The sequence below is a fragment of the Nannobrachium achirus genome (genome assembly GCF_963921795.1).
Source record: "Nannobrachium achirus genome assembly, chromosome: 12".
Lineage (NCBI taxonomy): Eukaryota > Metazoa > Chordata > Actinopteri > Myctophiformes > Myctophidae > Nannobrachium > Nannobrachium achirus.
The window spans coordinates 46,409,222-46,432,565 of NC_137832.1; the positions used below are offsets into that span (position 1 = coordinate 46,409,222).

The 23,344-nt window shown below is 42.2% G+C and overlaps 1 protein-coding gene across 1 annotated transcript; it reads right to left on the reverse strand.

The window, feature by feature from the left end:
• Positions 1-7,406: 7,406 nt before the first annotated feature.
• LOC308295636 (DNA excision repair protein ERCC-6-like) lies at positions 7,407-22,294 on the reverse strand (the record flags this gene model as incomplete). Its single annotated transcript, XM_080738685.1, has 4 exons — positions 7,407-8,937; positions 9,466-11,121; positions 11,397-11,495; positions 22,170-22,294. The coding sequence occupies 4 exons, from the start codon at positions 22,292-22,294 to the stop codon at positions 7,407-7,409; spliced, it is 3,411 nt and encodes a 1,136-aa protein (XP_080594811.1).
• Between the last annotated feature and the right edge of the window lie 1,050 nt (positions 22,295-23,344).

Genomic DNA, 23,344 nt, shown 5'->3' on the forward strand with positions numbered 1-23,344 from the left:
TTGGTACAGTAGGCCATCCTGATCCACCAATAATTCTGAGAATGGGCAAATGGAACCGTTAATGGACATGGACCCTAAGGAGTAATCTTAACTATTTATATTTGCACACTCAGAGTTACAGATCTGTAAAGGTCCTGTCAGTCCATTTGGTTCCTAATCCTAAAGACCAGTCCACATTAATGATTGGCGATGCAACTCCTTGCAACTACAACCATCCCAAATGGCATTTGCCAGGAGTTGCATTGGTGTGGACTGGCCTTAACGATCAATTATTTAGCTGGGGACCCCCTTAAGGACCACTTGTCCCCTGACACCACTTTGAGAATCACTGATTTAAGAGAATTATTTTCTGAATTAGGCTTAGGATACTGATTTTTAAAGATTGAGATGAAGAAATAATACCCTAATTATCTACCTTCTATATACTGTATAATTATATTGGACTGATTATTTATGTAGGCTATTCAGTTCAGTTTATTTCCAGCTTTCACAACAATTCACAGAAATCACAGAATTTCGGTAATAATACAGTATGCACTCCCTGATGCCTGAGTTAACAATGCTTGAAGGCAACAAACAAAACAAACTCTTGGCAAAAATGTGCATCTCAGTTGGACATTAGCAGTCGTAATCTTTAGAGAATGTTTGACTCTCCAAGGGAATAAAGTAGAGCAAAATCTCCCATCCCGCTTCTCTTGCCCTTTGTGAGGGGAAGAAGCAGCCAATGAAGATTTAACACACTTGAAAAGTCAGACGCACATCATTCCCACTCCATTTCATCATACTACTGTATATTAGACCTGAAGCATCAAGTACAGTGGTGTGTGTGTGTGTGTGTGTGTGTGTGTGTGTGTGTGTGTGTGTGTGTGTGTGTGTGTGTGTGTGTGTGTGTGCACGCGCGCATGTGTGTATACGTGTGCGTGAGTGCGTGCACGTGTTTGATCAAGAATATGACTGGATAATGGGGGCCGTAATTAAGAGTATCCCTCTACACATTATGGGGTAGACGAGGCCATTCAGTCCTTGCAGCATCCTAAAACAAAAGAACAGACAGAATGACTTATGGGAATAAAAGGTGTTATTCAAGGTGAGGAGATTTTGTGGTCAGCCATTAGGTGTCAGTAAAGAAACATTGAACAAGAAAATGTGTAGTAAGAATAGACCCTTGTTTCCAACACACCGTTCTTCTGCCTGCAGTGTCCACTCCCCCACAGTTCTGCAACTGTCATTGTCACCTTGTACACCCAAGTCAAGATATAGGCTCCAGAAATGGTCTACTCTACTAGCCTATCCCAAGAGAGACAGTCACTAGTGAATTCATGATGATTTCATGCGACATTGTTTTATCTCACTGACATATGATGTACAATAAGATTCTCATTCTTCACATATTACTCCAATGATCTACTCTTTCTGGTTCAGGCACTTTTGAGGGTTCAAAAGTGCAGGGTTTGAAAGAAAGAAGTCAGAAGAAAGAAAAACAAATAGAGGGGGGACATTAGTATGACAAATAGTGAACTACAAGCTCACAACATGTCACATCATGATTTGTGATGGGTTGTGAGCTTGTAGATCTGCTATTTTTCACCTTATTTTGAGGGACAAATGTGGTAGGGACACAGTTTACAGTTTAGGCATTTAGCAGACGCTTTTAATCCAAAGCGACTTACAATAAGCATGTAATACATCACTATAATAAACAAGATAATATGTCAGAACATCAATCTAGAAAAAACAATATAATCAGTCGAGAAAAAAACTAAAAACAAATGCTAACTAGCTGCATGTATGGTCATTGAGTGTTTCACCAATGTGGTTAACCTACCTAACAAACATTCTACTTATATCCACATAAAAATCAATGACCAGAAGGGGGGTATCAAAAATCATGGATTTCCCTTGCACTCTATCGTCCTCAAACCCAAGCAAATCGAACCCTGAACAGTTGTAACCCCCATATCAACTAACTACTTATATCCAATCTGGTTGTGTACAAGTTCAAGTTCCTGAGGATCAACGTTACCAGCATACTGAACAGGACAAGATGTCTCAACAGAGACTGTCATTCATTTAGCAAGTGCGGAAGGTCAGTGCTTCGCAACCAATCTCGATCCATTCTTATAGATCAATAATTGAAAGCCCCTCACAGCCCTCCATTAAATCCTTGTCCAGCCACTGTACATCCACTCCTATTCCAACTGCCAAGCTCCAGTGTGATGTCCATATACTGCTGAGCAGGTCATTCTGTCAACCGCCCTACACACAGGCACTGCAGTCATACTAAAGGGCTGGAAGGATTGTCTGTAAAGCCTGATTTGGTGAAAACGGCCGAGCTATAAGCTCACAACACGTTGCATTCACAACGCATTGTGAGACTGTAGATCTGCTATTTTTGATCTGTGACACTGTCGCTCGACGGTTTATAAATTATGCATTACCCTACTTACCTATATAGGAGGAGAATGCCTCTCGCATAGACCTGACAGTTATCAAATGTATTTGTGCTGTTCAGACAATTTGCATGTGGGCAGGTAGGAAACATCTGTTTCAGGGGTGAAACCTGTAACTTTTTGGTCATGAGACGGCCATTAATATTCATTAATGCTGCCAGTATCAAAAGTATCATCTCTATAGCCTCTTCCTAACAGCTGTCACCCTAATTAACAAATCCTGCATCAATTATATTCTGTATGTCCAGAATCTCTGTACTCCTGATAATTAAACTGTCGCTAAACCTGCTTCTGTTGGTTTATTCACCATACCTACAAACCAAGTTGTACTTGCACAATGCCCTAGTGCTTTCAGACTCAGGAATCCCTCACAATTATTGTAGCTATCCTTCGGCCTCAGGCGTCCGTGTTTTGAATTGCTGATAATTTATATCACACATTTCATTTTCTCAATCTATTCAGTGATACAGCAGCCCATTGCAATATGATTCCTTTGCGGCAGCAACCATACTCTACTATGTCATGCTGCTTGAATGCACATAAAAATGTAATGATGGTTCCATATAATGTAATGATTCCATATAAATTTGTATCGTACACTTAATATGTACAGTACATACATGTGCCGTATGGTCTAATATGCACCATAGCTAGCGATGTTTATTCACCTTGTCACTACGCACTGTGTATTGTTGATAGTAAAATCAGTGTTCATTTATCCAATTGTAAATGTACAAAAGTAACCCATTTTTACTGTGTAGTGCAAAGCATGATGTGGCATATTCAGTCTCATGCCACAGGGTACAGAGAGGACTATTCTCTGTATAACTGTGCTGTTGCCCATTTTGAATGCTTCCTGTGTGAAAATGACAGCCAATTATCATTGGGCACAATAAAATGGACATCCATTCCCCAGGAGAATGTGCCCTTTACTTAGAGTAGCACAGCCACACTGACAAGTGAGGGCCTTTACAGGGAAAGAGCAAGAGAAAGAGGGGGAGAAGTACTAGTGATACCGAAAAATACACAGTAAAACACACAGTGTTCATTTAATTCTCAGGGCAAACATTGACCCTAAGGGTCCAGATTGTACCGTTTAAAGAGAGAGTGACTGAGCTGGCTATGAGAGAGAGCGAGAGGGAGAGGGGGAGAGAGAGAGAGAGAGAGAGAGACGCTGTGAGGATTTAGGTTTGGTCCCGGTCTCTTATCATTGTGGCCTAGGTGCTGGCTCAGCAGCAGGTAAATTGAAGCTAACTGGCTCTGCTGTAGAATACCGTCTCACAATGGCACGTTAACCTCAGTGGTCCTGACTGCTATTGTGAGATTAGCCTCTATGTCCTCTAACAACTGCCAAAGCAACCGTGTTATACTCTACGTGCATGTGAATGTACAGTACGAGGCAAAAAAGTTAAGCTTACAAGCTGTCACTCTCTCACATCTACAGTACTGGTTTTTCAGTTCACCGTTTCAAAAGACATGTTTCTTAACAGACATACAGTATAACAGTTTTAAGTAAAAGGGATTGTACCGTTAAATTGAACATTTAAGAAGTTGTTCATGCAAGCCGTTTGCACATCTCCAGCAATAATGAAGATTGTGAGAATATTGATCGGCCCTAAACATTAGTATTTGACGGAGAATGTTATCCATGGTTAGGCCTAGTGTACGAGAAGGAACAATCACTAATTTAAAGAGTCAAGGTCATTAGGCTACACACTGAGGGAGACGAATAAACAAAATGTATCTGAGAATATTTCGCATTAAACTATTCAAACAGGTTGATGCCATTTCTTTGCAGTACAGTACATCTGTGTGGATGTACTCATAACAAACAATAGCTGGGGGAAAAGATCTTTGGGTAAATTAAATCACATGACAAATATACCCACTGTGTGTAAGGACCTTTACAGTAATAAAATAAAAAAGATGTGAAACGAGATACAGCATATAGAAATACAAAGTAAATTGACTCCAGTGTACAGTTGACCTACAAGAGCAAAAAAACATTACAGGTACAGTATGTGCTTAATATGAAAGAAAATATTTCTGTTGGGATGCTAAACATCTGATGTACAATAGTTCATGTCTTTGTAATAATCTGTTCCCTTTCATACTTCTAGGCAGAAGTGTAGTTAAATTTGAACTGATGTCTTGTTCTCAGCAGAAGACTTTTGGCTGCAGTTACTCAATATCATATACTGACACTTATAATAGCAAAATTGTCCAATGACAAAGACCCTGTGAGAGGATATGTAGAACAAATACTAAGACATTCACTATAGGACCCTCTGTGGAGAATCACTTTACTTAAATTATGCTTCACCGTAAATAGTATCTACAGTATAAGCTCACAACACTTCACTGACATGAAGCGCGGTGAGCTTGTAGATCTGCTATTCTTGGTCTGCGATGCCGTCGTGTGAAGGGGCACACATTAGGCGTGGAGGACCATTGAGTGAAAGCCAGTGAGCCAGATAGCACATGAATAAAGCAGCAGGGAGATGGATAGGACAGTTATGGATGGGACAGGGCAGTTGGGAGGAATTCCTGGCTTTAATCAGGCTCACCTGAGCGTGCCTCAACGCTGCCGTGCCAGGGTGATGAATGACCGGGAGATACCGACAGTGGCAACACCCTCCACTGTACGGTGTATTAGGCAAAGCAGCTGCTTGCTGGAGTCTCCAAAGCTCTGTAGCGGGTTAAGAAATGACACCAGCACACAGTATATAGAGCTGTCCCCCAGGGAAAACTGAGACGAGAAGCCTTTCTCTCAACCAATTGTTTCCAGGGTTGTAATTCTTTCATGAAGGCTTTATGTTATATACTGTACAGTGTGTGTGTACGTACATTACATACATACGTTTGGTACGTTTTAGATTAATAAAGTTTTAGATACTGCAATGAGATTGCATGCCTAATTTAGTTTCCCACTATGCCTGTATGACAAAATACTTAGCCTACGAGTTACAGATGAATCCATAGCCTTGACCTAGTAAGGAATAAGGTTGAAGCTCAATCACTGGAGCACAGATTCTGCCTCTTGAGTGGCACCATGTAGAGGTACCTTTTCTCTGGCTATTGAATGATGCATTATCTTTTGGGAGACACCTAAGGCTCAGTCATACTGTATCTGCTCCCACACGCTTCTTCATGCTGCTGCCTTGGAGGGCTGAGGCTACTGCTGCTGCACACAGCATTTCCTGTAATTGTCATAAATAATGTATGATTAATATGACTGATTAAACAGTCTGGGATTCCTCTCCCTCCAGGCAACATCACTTCTAGTAGAATAACAAAGATTAGCTCTCCCAGCCTTCCGCTCCTGTCACACCGATTCTGATTAGGAATTAGACAGTCTCACCAGGGCAAAGAGCAGCGAAAGCTATCTTTTGCAAGTTCAATTCAGTTCAGTTCAAACTGGTACATGCTATTTTATGGCTCAAAGGTAAGTAATGCAGGTAAGCCTACATGCAGGATAACTTAAATGTTTAGAGTGAGGGATCGTGTACATGGACAACTTACCCGGTCTCTGAATTTGAAAGCAAAGGATAGTTGTTCATTACCAGGGTTAAAGCTGTACTCCGATGCACTTTGTTAGTCGCTCTGGATAAAACTTTCTGCTACAGTAAATCGGATTCGTAATGGTAAATTGTCAGTCCTCCCAGCATAAAATGTGACTCAATATTTTGGAAACACATCAAAGTTTATTTTGCACATTAAGCATACAGTATTAAAATGAGTGACAAACCGTATGATGCCTCTTTTAATTTTGAGTTGTGAAAAGGGTTTATGACAACAAAACTATCAGACACTAGCATGTGCCAGCTCTTAAAAGGGGCAAATGTTTTGAAATAAGTGCAGCAACAAGGTTAACAGCATTGCTTGGTGTCTGACTTTGTAGAATGATTATGTTCCATAACAGTTTGGTTTTCAATATGAAAATAAGAGCCCCTGAACAGAAGGAGGGTTGCATATAGCAACAACATAACAGGTTTGGAGACACAGGATAAGTACTGTAAAATGTATTACTCTTAGTGAAAGGACCGACTCTCCCTGACCTAGAAAGTCACCCGCAATGACCCAAAAGCATTCCTGAAGATAAATGGTTTTAGATTCTATGATCAGTCATATTCTACAGTCTGCCTGGATATTGTGGGTGACAGATGTATCGATATGATGTGAGACTAGATATTATCTAGTGGATATGGCAATATTGTGGTATGGCCTAAGTGTTATCTTTGACTTTTTCTGTTTTTAATCACTTAAACCTTATGCAATTTTACACCTCAGGGTTAGTTAATATAGCTGAGAAAAACAGCAAAGACTACATAGAAATAATCTACCCCTCCCGGCTCTCACACAGTTAATACATACAATTATATCAAATCTTTCCACACACCTTGCCTCGCCTAAACCTGGGTTTCCGAGGCTATGCCTCACCCTACACAATAAAGGTGGACAAGAAATACTAATGAACAAAAACCTTCAGAAATATAAAATGGTTTGTTGTGAAAACAAAGAAACTCCAGAATAAGACATGCACCAGAGAAATTATTAAGTTCACTATTCAACAAAGCAATGTTCCTTCAAGACCCCAGCTCTCACTGTCCTTGAGGAACAATCCTCGGTGTAAGTTTGGTTTTTGGAAGGTAGTACACTAGATAAACAACACAAATAGAGAAACAACATCACCTCGTAGTGTGCTACCCGAGAATTGCTCTGCAGCCAAAACCTCCACATTCTACTTTTCGTAGAACGTTCAACCACTCCTAAAAGCTCTCCTACCCACTCACAACTAACTGGCATCTCAAAGGCTAAAGTTAGAGACATTTGTATTGGATTACGTGCCCATCAAATCAATCTTCACAATAAGTGAAATGCAGGGTTAGTTTTCTATAGTCGCTACTCGCCTGAGTTCCTTTTCTCTCCTCCTCTTCCTCAATCCCTTCCATTTCCTCAATCACTATATTGTTCCGCTCCTCCATATTCTTCGTTGTTGTTCACTTCCTCACATTTCCAGGTTTCGAAAAAGGACTGTGTGGAAGCACGTAGTAACTCTAAAGAGTCGGGCGCTCTGGATCTGATGGGGGTGGACCAGAGCGGGTTGAGCACTGCATAATAATCAGAACTTGGTGACGAGTGATCAAAGAGGTTGCTAGAAGGCATATGGTCATCTTCCTCGCTTTCGTAAAGCACAGCTGCTTTCCTCTTCTTCGGGTTCTCCGCAACACCTTCATCTACATTTAGATCGACTGCCTGGCCCTGGTTCTCTGTGACACCGTCATCTCGATCGACAGCCTGGTTCTCTGTGACATCTTCATTTAGATCGACAGCCTGGTTCTCTGTGACATCTTCATTTAGATCGACAGCCTGGTTCTCTGTGAGATCTTCATTTAGATCGACAGCCTGGTTCTCTATCTCTGTGACATCTTCATTTAGATCGACAGCCTGGTTCTCTGTGAGATCTTCATTTAGATCGACAGCCTGGTTCTCTGTGAGACCTTCATCTGGATTGACAGCTGTGACACCTTCATCTGGATTGACAGCTGTGACACCTTCATCTGGATTGACAGCTGTGACATCTTCATCTAGATTGACAGTCTGGTTCTCTGTGACACCTTCATCTGGATCGACAGCCTGCTTCTCTCCGACACTCTTTTCCAGAGTTAGATCCATCACCTGCATGCTTTGATTTTGCCTTCTCTTATAGTTTGGCTTCACTACAGGTTCAGACCAGAAGGACGCACTTCTAGGTGAATCATGCTCTGTGACCCCTTCATCTGGATGGACAGCCTGATTTTCTCCAACACCTCTTTCTAGAGTTAGATCGATCACCTGCAAGGTTTGTCGTTTCCTTCTCTTACATTTTGGCTTCTCTACAGGTTCAGACCAGGCTGGAACATCTTCATCCCAAGTTAGATCGACCACCTGCCTGCTTTGCCTTTGGCAATGATCGATCACTTGCATGCTTTTGCTTTGGCAATAATCATGCTCCTCCTTAACATATCCAGGCTGTTCGAGCTTCACCCCCACAGCAGGTGGTGAGTTTCTGGTGTCGTTCTGGTACTCGGGGGCCGGAGGGCTTGGGAGGGACCATCTCTTCCCTGATTTCTTGTTTGGCCATGGCGAGTCACGGCTATTGTGATCCAACTGTCTCAGCCAGTCGTGTTCCACACTTGAGCCCTGCTGTGCATGCATCTGAGACTCCGCCTTCATCATTTGTTGTGCCATCCGGACTTTGCCCTCTATTTCACGCAAAGACCTTTTGTCATCGGGGCCGTCATCGTGGTCATCCTCCTGTGAGAACATCAGGTCATGGTCAGAGACGCCAAATATCTCCATGGAGTGGAGGTGCGTGATGTGTTGGTCCAGTTTGGGGTCTGTCCTCCGATGCTTGGCGTGGAGGGACTGCAGCAACATCTGGGTATTGGAGGAGCGTGGATCCTCCAGGATGAAGAGCTCCCTCAGCTCTTGCTTGCTGAAATACCTGGGGAAGAAATTATATAGTTAATGTGTTATCTGAGAGTGCCATGAAAATGCCAAACATGCAATAATACGCATAGCTAGAGATAATCTCAAAAGTGTTGTTGGAATAGTGGGTCAGTAATTAGTCATGATGCCTCATATCAACTTCTTTTGTATATCATCGTACTTGATGATAGTTTGATGACATTTTATTTCACAAGACTTCTTGTTACTTAGGGGAGGCTATGGGGCTGGCCATCGTCTTCTCTCACTTGCGGACGTCGGCTTAGGCATGGTTTGAACCACTCACCTTCCACATGAAGGGCATATGCACTATCCGCTACACCAACGTTGTGCTGTTTGTGATTTTGAACATTCCATAGCTCTTGTAAAACTAACTTTTGTTGTTCACTAATACTACTACTACAACTATTACTATGAATATAACTCTGCTGCCTTTGTTGAATGTATATTTATCCATGTATTTGGTCAACTGGAAACAAATCAAGAGGCAAGTGCTAGTTTTACTTTTGTCATAATTCAAACATACCTGAAAGGGTTCTTCTTGTCGCCGGTCGACTGTCTGGTCAAGGAGTCTTTGAACACCTGCCGCCTGTAGATTTTCTCCTCCACAGTGCCACAGGTGATGAGCCGGTAGATGACCACGTTTTCGGTTTGTCCAATCCGGTATACACGGTCCACGGCCTGGGCGTCAGTGGCAGGGTTCCAGCTGGGGTCAAAGATCACCACGCGGTCGGCGCCTGTCAGGGTGATGCCAACACCGCCTACTTGTGTTGTCAGGAGGAACACAGAGTAGGAACGGTCCTCCTGGAACAGTGAGATCAGCCGCTCCCTCTCTGCGGTCTTGCCGATTTTGCCATCAAGCCTCAAGACTTTGAAGCCTTTGTTGCCAAGGACTTGCTCGATTATGTCCAGCACCTTCAGGAAGCCTGCGAAGATGAGGGTGCGGTGACCTTCTTCCCTGAGCCGCTCGAGGAGTTGGATGAGAAACACCATTTTCCCAGACTCCGAGATCAGTGTCTCATCTGCTATGTGATCAATGCTGCTCGAGCCATACTCGTCATCCACGTCTAGCTGGTTCTTGGATGTTAGTTCTTTCAGGTCCATTTGACTGATGGCCCTGGCAGAGAGCAGCCTCGGGTGGTCACACAGCTTCTTCAGAACAATGAGTGCAGTGAGAGGTGACCGCTTACTATTGAGCAGCTCTTGGACGAAGTCCAGTGACACAAACTGATGGTAGATGTCTTCCTGAACTGCACTCAGATACGTCCACACGATCAGGTCGTTCTTCCTCGTCATTGTTGGCATGACTGCCGTTCCTGTGGCAGTTTGAGTATTTGTGACTTGGCTCTCACTGGAGTGCAAACGTTCTTTTTTAAGGTTCATCTGGACCTCTTCTTTGGTCCTCCTGAGGAAGTATGGTTTGATGAGAGTTATTAGGTTTTGGGACATCCTCAATCCGAGGGCTTTCTCTTTTGAAGTGGCATCCTTCTGCCTTCCTCGAATAATGGGTCTCTCATACATCTTTTTGAAGGTTCTATATGTGCCAAGGAGGGTCCCTTGGCGGGCAAAGTCGAAGAGAGCCCACATCTCTCGCAGATTGTTTTGCACAGGGGTTCCTGTGAGAAGAATGCGGTTCTCTGCAGGTATGGCATATGCACTCTTGGAGGTTTTGGTGGATGTGTTTTTTATCTTGTGTGCCTCATCAAGGATTATGTAGTCCCACTTGAACTTTCGGCCATTGTATGATCCCAGCTGTTCCCAGCTGCTCATCATCACGTGGTAAGTGGTGAGGAGCACGCCCCCTTGTCTCTGGATCTTCTCCAAGTTCCTGTCTCGCTCTGCTTTGGTCTCACACCGAAACTCCTTCACCCTAATACCAGGAGTCCACTTAGCCAACTCGTTGGTCCAGGTGGGGATGAGGGACAATGGCATAACAATTAGAGTATGTTTGACCAGGCCCGCATCGTACATGCCCGACAGGAAGGCGGTGACCTGGATGGTCTTGCCGAGGCCCATGTCATCTGCCAAGACACCACCTTTATGCCCGTATCGGTACAGACTGTACAGGAATGCTGCTCCGGCTCTCTGGTGGTCGTACAGCTGGTCATGTAGGCCTTTGAATAGTGGCAGGCCACCGATGCTGACAAATTCATCATCGTCATCTTCCTCATCTTCAAAGTTGCTGTAAAATAAGGCCATATTAGTCATTACCAACAATTTGACTGGTTGTCTAAACCTAAGTCAAGACCCGCTGTGATGGTGTCCATACAGGAATTAAGTAGGAAAGTAGGAAAGAGTCTGTAGGACATGAGTATCTGGCCAGCTACCCAGGTTCGTACAGAGCGTGATGAGTGAGTAGACGGAACTTATAGTGTATCTTAATTATTATGAGCATTATTGAGGACATAATTATCAAAAAGCATAAAGAATGTGGATAATTTAAAAAAAATACCGTACAGGAATGTAGCAGCATCTATTGGCTGGTCATAGAGGTTCATGAACACGGGCAGACCATCATCATCTTCACTGTCATCATCTTTCTCATTCTTGATGTTGCTGAGGGGGGAAAAAAGTATATTTTCGTACTGTATTAATCATAATTTAAGATGATAATATAATGTGAGCATTTCACCAGCCAAATTGTTTGAAATTAGCCTAAAAATATTGTTGCCAAGTCTGGTAAAATACCCTTGAGTAGTACACTTGAACAAGACAATGAACCCCTATCAGCTCACTCTCCATAATATCCTTGGATTACCCCCATTGAAACCGGGGAAAGCATATGTGCCATTTTACATTTTAGTATTACGTGTGAGAACTTGAGTGAGCTTGTACATCTGCCATTTTTGAACTCTTGAAAGTGGTTTCCAGTGGAAATAAGCTTAGTCTTTTCATGGATCTCCTTTTAGTAGACCTTGTACCAGTGAACTGTACCGTCATGAAACTGTACCTTTTCCTATGCAAACTTCTAATAAAGTCTTCAATCAATCAATCAATGACAGAGTGCAGCAACTTGCAATGGGCCTGGTGTACAAGATACACTACACCACTAAGATACCCATGTACCTGTCAAAATACTTTATAAACGTTAAGGACGTCCAAAATTACAACACCAGAGGCAGCGCCACAGATCACGTTCAACCCAGTCAACTCAAACAAAGGGTCAAACTCGTTCTTCTGTTAATCCTTAAAAAAAGGAGAAAAAATGTTCTATCAGACAAAGAGTTGGAGGACCCCCTGTAGTAACTCTGAGGACCCCCTGTTGAAGACCTGTTTTATATAATTTGTATCGTTGGCATGCTCTATTGCAGTGGTTCTCAACCTGTGGGTTGGGACCCCCAGGGGGGGTCCACAAATTAGTTGGGGCGGTCCCCAGATGATTAACTTAATGTGTTTTTCACTCAACAGTAAACAAGCCAACATAACGTTTAAGTGTATAGAGGGTATCTGCACATATCTAAAGTGACAATTTAAGGACTTTTTAATACCTTTGGCCAAATTGTCAAATATAAGTGGCAGAAATTGTGAAAATAGCAAGGCGTTGTGAGCATCTAGATCTGCTATTTTCTTTATTTTTTTATATATTTGTTTTATTGAGCACATTATATTTGACAGTACAGTCTATCACACTACTTCTCATATTTGCCCAGATTTTTGGGATCTGCCATTTTCATAATAGAACCATGTTATACAAAATGGAATGCCTCTACTCTTAGTGCTCGTCAGGGTGGGTGGGGGGGTCCCAGTTAAAATACAATTTTTGGGGGGTCGCTGCCTGAAAAGGTTGAGAACCACTGCTCTAGTGCATGCCTTATTGCACAGGTATTATCCTGAAGGGACAAACATGGCATCTTTCCATGGGGGCAGTGTTGCCGCTTGGAGCATACACAAACTCAAAGTTGCGGGACCCATGCTCAGCTGCCAGTCACACACACCTGTGACTGGTATACACCTGCCAGAAGGTGTGTGCTGGCAGGTCACTCAAATGTGAGCGATAACCAACAAAAGCATATCGTGGGATTTTGTCATTTTGTTTGTTGAGGACACTACCCACACGTTTATCTGTGTTGCTCATTACACAAGCCTTAAAAGTCATACCTTGTTGTAAAAGGTGACTAATCAACGATAAAAACGATAATTGATGCTTGATTATTTCTTCCTTCAATAATACCAATTGGTATTGTATTTTATAACAGGGGTCTTTTCAGGCCAAGGACCCTTAGCTGAGAGAGAGATGAAGCAGGGACCCCCACAACCTTTTCATAGATTCAATATAGTTTCATCTTTTGATAGCACAATCGTCAGTGTATTTTGGATTCATGTCAATGTTGTGTTTTCAGATATTTAACCACTTGAACCGTCAATCCTTAATAAACTTGACATTTCACTCTGTACTTACTCTGCTCTTTTCCCTCTCTACACCAAAGCTCTAATATCCAATCTACAAGCCAATCTTGTAGATCTGCTATTTTTGGCTAAAGTTCTCAGGATATGGACACTATACTGTAGGGTTCAAGTGCATGCATATAAAAAAGGAGAACAATGTTTATCACTCAAAGATTTGGAGGACCCCCTGTTGTACCTCTGAGGACCCCCTGTTGAAGACCCCTGTTTTATATCATTTGTATCGTTGGCATGCTCTATTGCAGTGGTTCTCAACCTGTGGGTTGGGACCCCCAGGGGGGTCCACAAATTATTTGGGGTGGGTCCCCAGATGATTAACTTAATGTGTAACATTGTTTATTTTTTTCCACTCAACACTTAACAAACCAACATAAAGTTTAAGTGTATAGAGCAGTGATGGCAAACTCATTTTGGGGTTGTCATCATTGGACGAAAAGGTGACTTGATGAGCCGCAACGGTGCAACCAGTCGCGGATCGGATGGCATGCACACTCGCACACATGTTCGCTCTGTTTTTCTTCCTGTTGTCTTAGTCACTGCTATAGCTAGCAGTATAGCAGTATTATATCATTTTATACATTGTGTATATTATTAAGTAAAATAGCTACTTTCATTATTGGTATTACAGTTGCAGCCTACAAGAAATTTGGTACGAGAGATGCCATTTTGTTAAGTGCCAATAAGAATAAAACATTTGATAATAGAATCATTCAATTCCTGATAGTCCCTGCTATCATTTGGAAATGGCTACAAAACATTTTGTTTGATGCAGGACAATAATTATTTTTATTTTATTTTATTTTGAGTAATGAAAAATAATGGAATATTCAGAAAATCCATCCATCCATCCACCTTCAACCGCTTATCCGGAATCGGGTCGCGGGGGTAACATTTCCAACTGAGACCTCCAGATTTCCTTATCCCGAGCAACTTCCTCCACTCCCTCAGGGAGTATACCGAGGCGTTCCCAAGCCAGTTTGGAGATATAGTCCCTCCATCTGGTCTTTTGGTCTGCCACGGGGTCTCCTCCCAGTTGGACGTGCATCGAGGACCTTCCTAGGAAGGCGCTCGGAACCACCTAAGCTGACTCCTTTCCAAGTGTAGGAGCAGCGGTTCTACTCCAAGTCTCTCTCGGGTGACTGAACTTCTCACCCTATCTCTAAGGGAGATACCAGCCAGTGCAGCCACCCGTCTGAGGAAACCCATTTCGGCCGCTTGCACCCGCGACCTTATACTTTCGGTCATGACCCACACTTCATCACCATAGGTGAGAGTAGGAACGAAGATTGCTCGGTAGACAGAGAGCTTTGCCTTCCGGCTCAACTCTTTTTTCTTCACCACAGTGCGATTTAGCGACTGCAAAACCGCTCCTGCTGCTCCGATTCTCCGGCTGATCTCCTTCTCCGTCTTCCCCTTTCTCTCATTCGTGAACAAGACCCCGAGATTTAAACTTAAACTCCTTCACCTGGAGTAAAGCCTCATTCCCTACTTGGACTGCACAATCAATCCATCGGTTTCCTGCTGAGAACCATGGCCTCAGATTTAGAGATGCTGATCCTCATTCCGGTCGCTGTACACTCGGCTGCGAACCGATCCAGTGAGAGCTGAAGGTCTCGGAAGTTATTTTCTTAAAGGTGATACACCATGCATTTAAAAAGTATTTATGTCATATTGTTTATGTCCCAAAAACGTTTTTCAAAAGGTTTGAGGCTAAATTACCACTCCTGAATAGAGAGCCTCTCTCATTTTTGAATGGCTCTCAGAGCATTTCAGCTGCAGTACCACCTTTGGCCTGAACTGCGCCACCCCTCCAAAATCTTTTTGAAAAAGAATATAACATTTTTTTTTTACATTTCTTTTTTTTTTATGATGACGTCACAATCGGCAGATGACGTCACAATCGGCAGCAAATCTGGATAGCCTGTTTTGAGAACCTGTGGGATACTTTTAACCTTCGCCTTCTCAAAACCAGAGAAAGACAACGGTCAGAAATGGGACTTTGTGAGGATAGGAAAAGTGAAATTTCATGGTGTATCACCTTTAACATTAAGTTTCATGCCTAATATGTGTAATCTTTGAGTACAGTTCGGATATTGCAGGTATGTTCAGGTATACTAATTGTGTATGTTAATGTAACAATGACCATTTGTCTGCAAATAAAATAGCTGCTGTATAATAATACCATCCAATGGCGTCCATTTTCTCACTGTCTGCCTGTGACATCAGCAGTGGTGATGTCGGTTTCTGGTACTTTCTATGAGCCATGACGTTAAGTTTCGTGTGACGTCAGTCTCGTACTATGGACATAAGGAGGGGGAAAAAGGAGAAAAGAAAAAGAATCAGTAACATGTCAGGTAATACAGTTCAACATCTTAACACAGCTATTTGAACAGTGCATTGTGCCATGCTTGAGAGCAACTGGTTTGTCAGAGTGTTTCTCTAGTCTGTTCACTGGGCCTACAGTAATGTAGCAATTACCTGTAATACCCTGAAGCCATTTTACTTCATAAAAATAACTTTTCAAAATCTCTATATTCCAACTTTTATCAACTATCCCTCAGTGATGCTAGTTCTTCCACTGGGTCACTGAGAGGAATAATTCAAACCATTAACTCATTATCTGTATTTGTGCAAAATTGTTCACTGTTTTTGGGAGATGTAAAGTATGCCTGTTACAGAATAATGTAGGCTACATCAGTTGTGTTTGTGATCTATTTCCAATTTCCAATACTTTCACTTCCACTCCACTACATCTCAGAGCAGAGGAAAATAATTAGGCCTATTGTACTTTTACTCCACTACAAATATTTGAAAACTTTAGTAACTAGTTACTTTTGCAAAACATACCATTACCCACTTCAGCCCCATTTGTAAATAGCAAATCTACATGTTCACACTTTGTCCTTTGAAGCTTGTATGCCATTTTCAAAAGATTTTATGTTACTTTCTACTTTTGGTACTTTAAGCACATTTTGAATTCAAGACTTACTTGTAACAGGGTATTTCTATATTGCACTTGCAGTATTAATACTTTTACGTAAAAATGGGATTACCTTTCACACAACTGACTTTCACAACAGCAGTTTGGTGAAGCACTAGCGAGTTTGGCAGGCAAAGCAGCTGAAGGCAATCACGTTAATTGTGCAGGGTGCAGTTTTAAGTAAATTCTTTAGGTATTTATACTTTACCTGAGTATTTCCAATTTCGGAATCCTTTTACTTCTAGGGTTACTTTTACTTCTAGGGTCCACTACATCTTGGATCTGCCTAATAAGTAGCCTATACATTTACTTTTGGTAGCCTACTTTAAGTACATTTTGAAAACATTTGAGTACTTTTTCCACCACTGAACGAAACACCCTCAACCGACGTTACCATCAGCTGCATTTACCACAGGCCTATTTCATTATCAAAACAAAACACCTGCTTTAAATTCTCTTCACCAAAAAAGACTTTGCTTGATTGCCAACCATCGGCCTAACTTAAGTCATTCATCAAATAACCCTTGGTCCCTTGACATGCATACAACACGGTCGGTGAAGCCTACTTTCTGTCTGTAGTTCAGCAACATTTGATTTAATAAGTCATCTTGACGAGCAACAGGAAACGTCAAACTCCGTAGCAAGAATAAATAACCGGCGTTTCATGAGAGATTACCCAAGAAAAATGTTGGCAAGAGGCAGGAGTTACATCTAGAAAATAATAAAACGTGGGGGCAAATTCTTTTAAACAACGGCTAACAAAGGTAGCCTACCTGGAAGCAGGTGGTAGATGGATGGATGGAGAACATGGCAGCATGGCATGTCTGTGCATGACTCGTGGCCGTCTCCCTAATGCAAGTCCTTCTGGGAAGAAAGTGTAGAGGTCATGAAAGCCATTTGGAAAGGCAGTTTCCAGCCTCTGGAAATAAATAATGTTGTAAAACCTACAGTCTATGTGTAAAACGCTTTCCAAAAATAATGATCCATATTTGTCAGAGTTCCTACATAAAAATAGTAAAGAAATATATGATTATATATATAGGGCCTAACTGTATAGGCCTATTGTTTTTAAATATTAGCATTAGTTAATGTCTACCCTGATTGGCACAGGCATTTTTTGGCATTTTATAGTCTACTATATGTTCACACTGGCAGCCCAAATCCTAAACTGGTTCCCAAAGTGGGGTTTGGGTTGGGGACCCCTAGGGGTCCTTGAGGTGGTTCCATATCCGTCCCCAGCAACGTTAATATAGCATCAAAATCAAAACCTTTAACCACTTTAGCTTTATTTAGTATTTTGGCCATTCATAATGCATAATGTAAACATTTTGTTTTAATCTTGGGGAAAGAAAAAAATATATATTTTGACGTTTTACACAATCTTTTCAGAGGGGGTGCTCACTCAACGAAATACATATTTGACTTGATATTGAGAACCACGGTCCTAAATTACAACCATTAGTTGTCTTTTTTTACCTTTTAACAATTTCCCCCCAATAAAGGTTTTATTCTCTTTCTGTAAAGTAAAGCGGCTTTGAGTACCTAGAAAACTAGGCCTACATAAATTGTTTGTATTATTATTATCATTATTATTATTAGTCTATTATTTATTGCATTCTACAACACTATTTACTCCAGTACCAATTCAGCTAGCCATCACGTAATCCTGTATGACTGATGGATGGTTATATGAAGCTATATAGTACCAACAGACTGCACCCAATCTTCCAGTAACAGCAGCATCCAGGCAAACCTCTCTATGTGGCATCTGAAATGGATTAGTGAATTTATCACAATGTAACATGACCTTTTGGGTTTCTTCAGAAGCCCAGAGCTGTCTGTCAGAAGTGTTTGGCTGACAAAAATGTGTGAATCAGACAGATTATGCCAATATGTCTATTCAATATGATTTTATCTTTGACACATTCTTTCCTTAGAAATATTTCAAGAATTTTGTTAGTGTGCCTTACTGACAATTGGTGCATATCTCTTCATTTCAATCTCAGGCATGCCGAACAGGGGCGTCAGAAGGGGGGAAAGTGGGACTGAGTTACTAGGGCCCAAGGTGGAGTTATTATTTTATACTTTAGCTAAGTGCTGCGCTGTGAGCTTGTAGATCTGCTATTTTTGAAAAGTTGTGAAAATGGGTGCAAATCTTTGAATATATGTATTTTTTAAGCGAACATTTGTAACTCAAATGTTGCTTCTGGGGGTCCCTGGAACTAAATATTTTGAGATGGGGGGTCTGTGGCCACCACTGACAAAGAAAATCAAGATTTATAAAAAATAGCAGATCTACAAGCTCGCGGTGCTGCGCTGTGGGAGAAATCTCGCTTTTTCGAAAGCACATCATTTCGACAACGGAGCGTCGGCAGGTATCGCTACTCACCCCACGGAGGTTAGGGTTAGGTTTGGTTGTCGAAAAGATGACTTGTAGAAATAGCGACACACTCCCTGCGCTGTGAGCTTGTATATCTGCTATTTTTCAATAGTTAAAGCACAAAATAATGCGTAATAATGCGTTCCCAGTTTAAATGTTTCATGGGGGGCCCCGCAGTGAATCCTTGTACGCAGGGCCCAGAATTTGGTGCGACACCCCTGTATCTATTCAATATGCTTTTATCTTTGACACATTCTTTCCTTAGAAATATTTCAAGAATATTAGTGTGCCGACAATTGGTGTGTATCTCTTCATTTCAATCTCAGGCATGCAGAATATAAAAAAGACCAAACCATTGCTAACAAAATTGAATCTTTTTCTTCTTCACACCGTAACTTCAGTCTAAGGACCTATCCCATGGGACATCACAGTTAGGAAATCAACATCCTGCGTGTCAAAATGCATGTGCTACAGTACAGTACCTCTACCTGTAATTGGACTCACATTTTCTTTCATGTGAGGATGGAATAAATTATCACAACAACTCTGACACCCTCTCTGCAACGTGTGGCAGGGTATTGTCATCATTCCTGTCTGTTAGTGTGGTGTTGTTTTTTGTTAACAAGATAATTAATGTGCAGATTTTCATGAAACCCAAAGGAATGATCAGTCAGCTGCCATGAGGAGATCATTAGGTTTTAGTTTGGTCATGGTCAGAATCCAGGTTCAATGTCCGGCTGTTAGTAAAATAATGTGACAATTGTATAATGTTCCGGTATGCCAACATTTCCATGAAACCTGGCTGCCCTGAATGGATTATCAACTATCTCCGCCAGATCTAAGGCAGGGGGGGTTCATTTCTTTCGATTAAGGTCACAATTGAGTGACGTAGAACAAGAGATGTTGGTGCAGGCAGGGTTTGCACGCAAAGGTACATTTGTTTCATTGTAAATACTGTCTATATGGCCTTTGAGGCCATTTCCAAATATCTTACACTGTACATACACATCTTGAAATAAAGAAAGGCAGCGAGCAGGTCTAGGGCAGACCACTTCAGTAAGCACCTCCTCACTGAGACAGAGGATGTAGCAGATGCAACTTTTGGGCATTTAATTGCGACCGTAGGTCGCATTCACTATCAAACCCTGCACAAACTGTGAGTGAGTCCGTCAGTCAGTCTGTCTGTCACACCTCACACGTCACACTCTTGCCCTGCTCATATCTCCGCAACCGTTGCCCCGATCCATGCCAAATTTTGGCATGGACCCCCGGAGCTCCAGGGACCCCCAGGTCCCTGGGGGACCCCCAGATGTAAAAAATGACCAAATGTGCTAAACTGACCAAATGACCACCCCCACGGGGCTGCTCACGGGGAATTCCCGGGGACCACCCACTCCTGGTGCTCCAGAACGGATGCAAAAGTGGTGGCGCCCCCAGTGGAGGACCCCCTACACTGCAGCTCACATAAAATGGCGTAACTCCGGCTAGGAGCGACCGGGACAGCCGGGGCCGGTACCTATTCGTCCGCCTTGCCGGCGCGGAGACCCCACCCCTCATTTCTCACATGGCCCTCTTCTAGCGCCACCATGAGGCCGATTCTTGCAAAACACATTTTTGGACACTGCTCCTACAATTTTTGCCCTAAAATCACGCAAATCGGTACACAGTATGTCTACACTCATCCCATCAACATGAATCTCTCCCATATAGCGCCACCTCCAGGCCGATTTTTAAAAACACATTTTTGGACACTGCTCCTACAGATTTTGCCCTAAAATCACGAAAATCACTACACAGTATGTCTACACTCATGTCATCAACATGGATCAGGAAGATTTTGGCAAAACACATTTTTGCCCTATTTGTGGAGATAAGTGACCTACGGTCGCTTATCTCCCGATTAGGGAGTGTTACTGGTTATTATCTTGTAGATCTTCTGTTTTTTGACAACGAAGTGTGTTCTTATGCATGAAGGCCTACTCTGGCTCTGACAAATGTAAGTTCCTTGTATGAATGTTTTTATATGGATGTGGAGAAGGACAAATAAAATCAACCTTGAACCATAAACCTTGAACCAACCTATAAAATGGTTAAGGCTAAACTCATTGTCGTTCTTGCCGTGGCTGCTGCATACCTGCTGCCACCTTTGCTTCTGCTGATTGCTTTGCCCCACCTCTACCCAGTATCCACCTGTTGTTTCTGTTTCACTGGAGCCCCCTGGGGTTCTGTAATTAATTGATCACTCCCTAGCTGCTCTCAAGTTGCCCACCTGCTAAAGTCTATAATGAAGAGAATCACAGCAACACCGAAATCATAATGCAAACGGGTCATGTTGTGAGCTTGAATTTTCAGCAAAGAGATCTGGAGGGAAAATAGGAGTGGGCCTTGTATGACCCCTGGGGGACTCCGCTCAACCGAGGGTTTAAGTTTAAATGGTGCCTTGCATGGTTTCCTCTGCCATCCTTGTGTGAATGTGTGTGTGAATCCAACACTTTTGTTGTTAATTATTATATTATTATTCCAACATTTAATGTCTGCTCTTGGATATTGTGATTTTGTGAGGTTAGATAGGTCACTCCTCCTGGAGGGACATATTTGTTAACCATGTTATCAAGAATCCTTGCTGAGTTGCCAGGGAAGTGAGAAGTCCAAGACAAACTCTTCCACCAAGGGGAGCCTGGTCAGAATTAAATTGAACTTTAATTTAGACTGCGTCCATTGCAAAGCTCATGGGGCTAAACTTCAGTCCTCACTACCAATTCCCCAAATGATGCTGAGTGCATGTGGAGTTTGTGACTTTGTGAATCAAGTAAGGTCAAGTATAATAGCTGGCGGCCTTCACAGGCAGCATGGAGTCAGGGCATCCAGAGGGTAATACCTGGCCTCATTCCAAATCTCCTGAGAGTCAGGTTGTGACCACAGTTAATGAGTCTGGGGGAGGGGAATCGAGCATTTGATTCATAATCTGGTCATGTTGCAAAGGTGTCTAAATTCCTGATGCTGCAAGTCCCCAAGTCCTTGAAAATGGTGACTGACGTAACTAGTACAGACTACAAGGAACAATTAAACTTCTATGTTCATCAAGAAAGCAAGGTGGGCAGAGAGGGAGTGTGTTTCAGAAAAGGAACGACTCAGCACCCAGATGTTTTGGAGGTGAGTGGTCATGGGAAAGTGCATGGACGAAGGCTCATCAGCATCTAACCACATACCACCGGCACAATGAGGAGTAGCTGATGGAGATGGGATAGAGGCGGGCCATGGCGATAACCACTCAAAGATTCCCTGCATGTGGTCACAGCACCCACATGTTGTGGAGGTGAGGGAAGTGGGGCATGCCAGAGGAGTGGGGACCAAATTATTATGATAGAAGAAATTGTGAGGTCTGGAAAGTCACCATCTCAGGGCACCAGAAGGCGAAAGAGGGACAAGTTCCTAGGACAAGCACAGAGGAGACAGTTTCATTCACTTCATTCGTTCATTCACTTTTGCAAACTGCTTGGCATTGCTCCAGATGTGGAAGGTGACAATGAGGATGTGTAACAGCGCTTTGATGAAGAATGACAAACCAGACCTGTGGCCATACTTCGTCATCTTCCCTATAAACTAGACAATTTATTTTGTTATACCATTCCAAACTCTCCAAACACAAGCACAATGAATCTTGCTTCTCAATTAAGGAGATACAAACACAGTATTGGAGGCTGGAGTATTGGTCATGCCAGTGAGAGGCTTTTGAAGAGCACATTGCCATGTAGTCATTTCATTTCATCCTGGTGCAGCAGTTATTTACTGAGAGCAGGATGTACCCCAAAAAGAACTGTCAAGCAAATATGACAAGCTAAAATTGCTCTTGTACTGCAGTAGGTTATGGTGTGTCAGAGTAATAATCCTTTTTGATATAGTTTGGAATTTATGGATACAATATTACTTGCATTGAAATGTAGGGATATATACTGTTTTATATTTGACTCTCTGTGGCATTTTGGCATTGTGTTCCAAAGTAATATTGAGTTCCTTTATCGTACCTTTTATTGAAAGGACTGTGAGAAAAATGTACATGAAATACTTCTTGATTTCATATTTCAAAAAATCTCCCTTTTAATATCATTCAAATTGTATAAAACTATCAATTTGGACCTAAAATGGAACCTGAGTGATGTTTATTTCTGTTTATTTGTTTTTTATCCTAGGGCTGAAAAAGTTTGAAGACTCATGCTGTCAAACATCTTCCACAAGGTTATGCTCTCTGCTCTTGACAGAGGATATTTAGCTGTAAGATGGCACCGCTAAAATAAAAATGTTTAAGCCACAAGGCTCACTGTACAAAACCTAATTGCTTGAGGCACCACATGGTGAACATCCTTGCCAAATCCTGAATCTATCTGAAACCTCACCAAGCCCATGCTTAAACCTAACCAGACAAACAGTGCCTAACAACTTAAAATCACACAAAGCTCATACCTAAACTCAATTAAAGAATTAAACCACACCAAGCCCATGTCTAAACTGCCAATCAACTGCAAACTACAGTATATCATTTGGCATTGAATGTGTTGTATGATAGCTGAATATCACCTTTGCTCTCATTGCATCCCAATAGTCCTGAAGTATGGACAATTCGAAGCTAATGTCTAGGAGAGT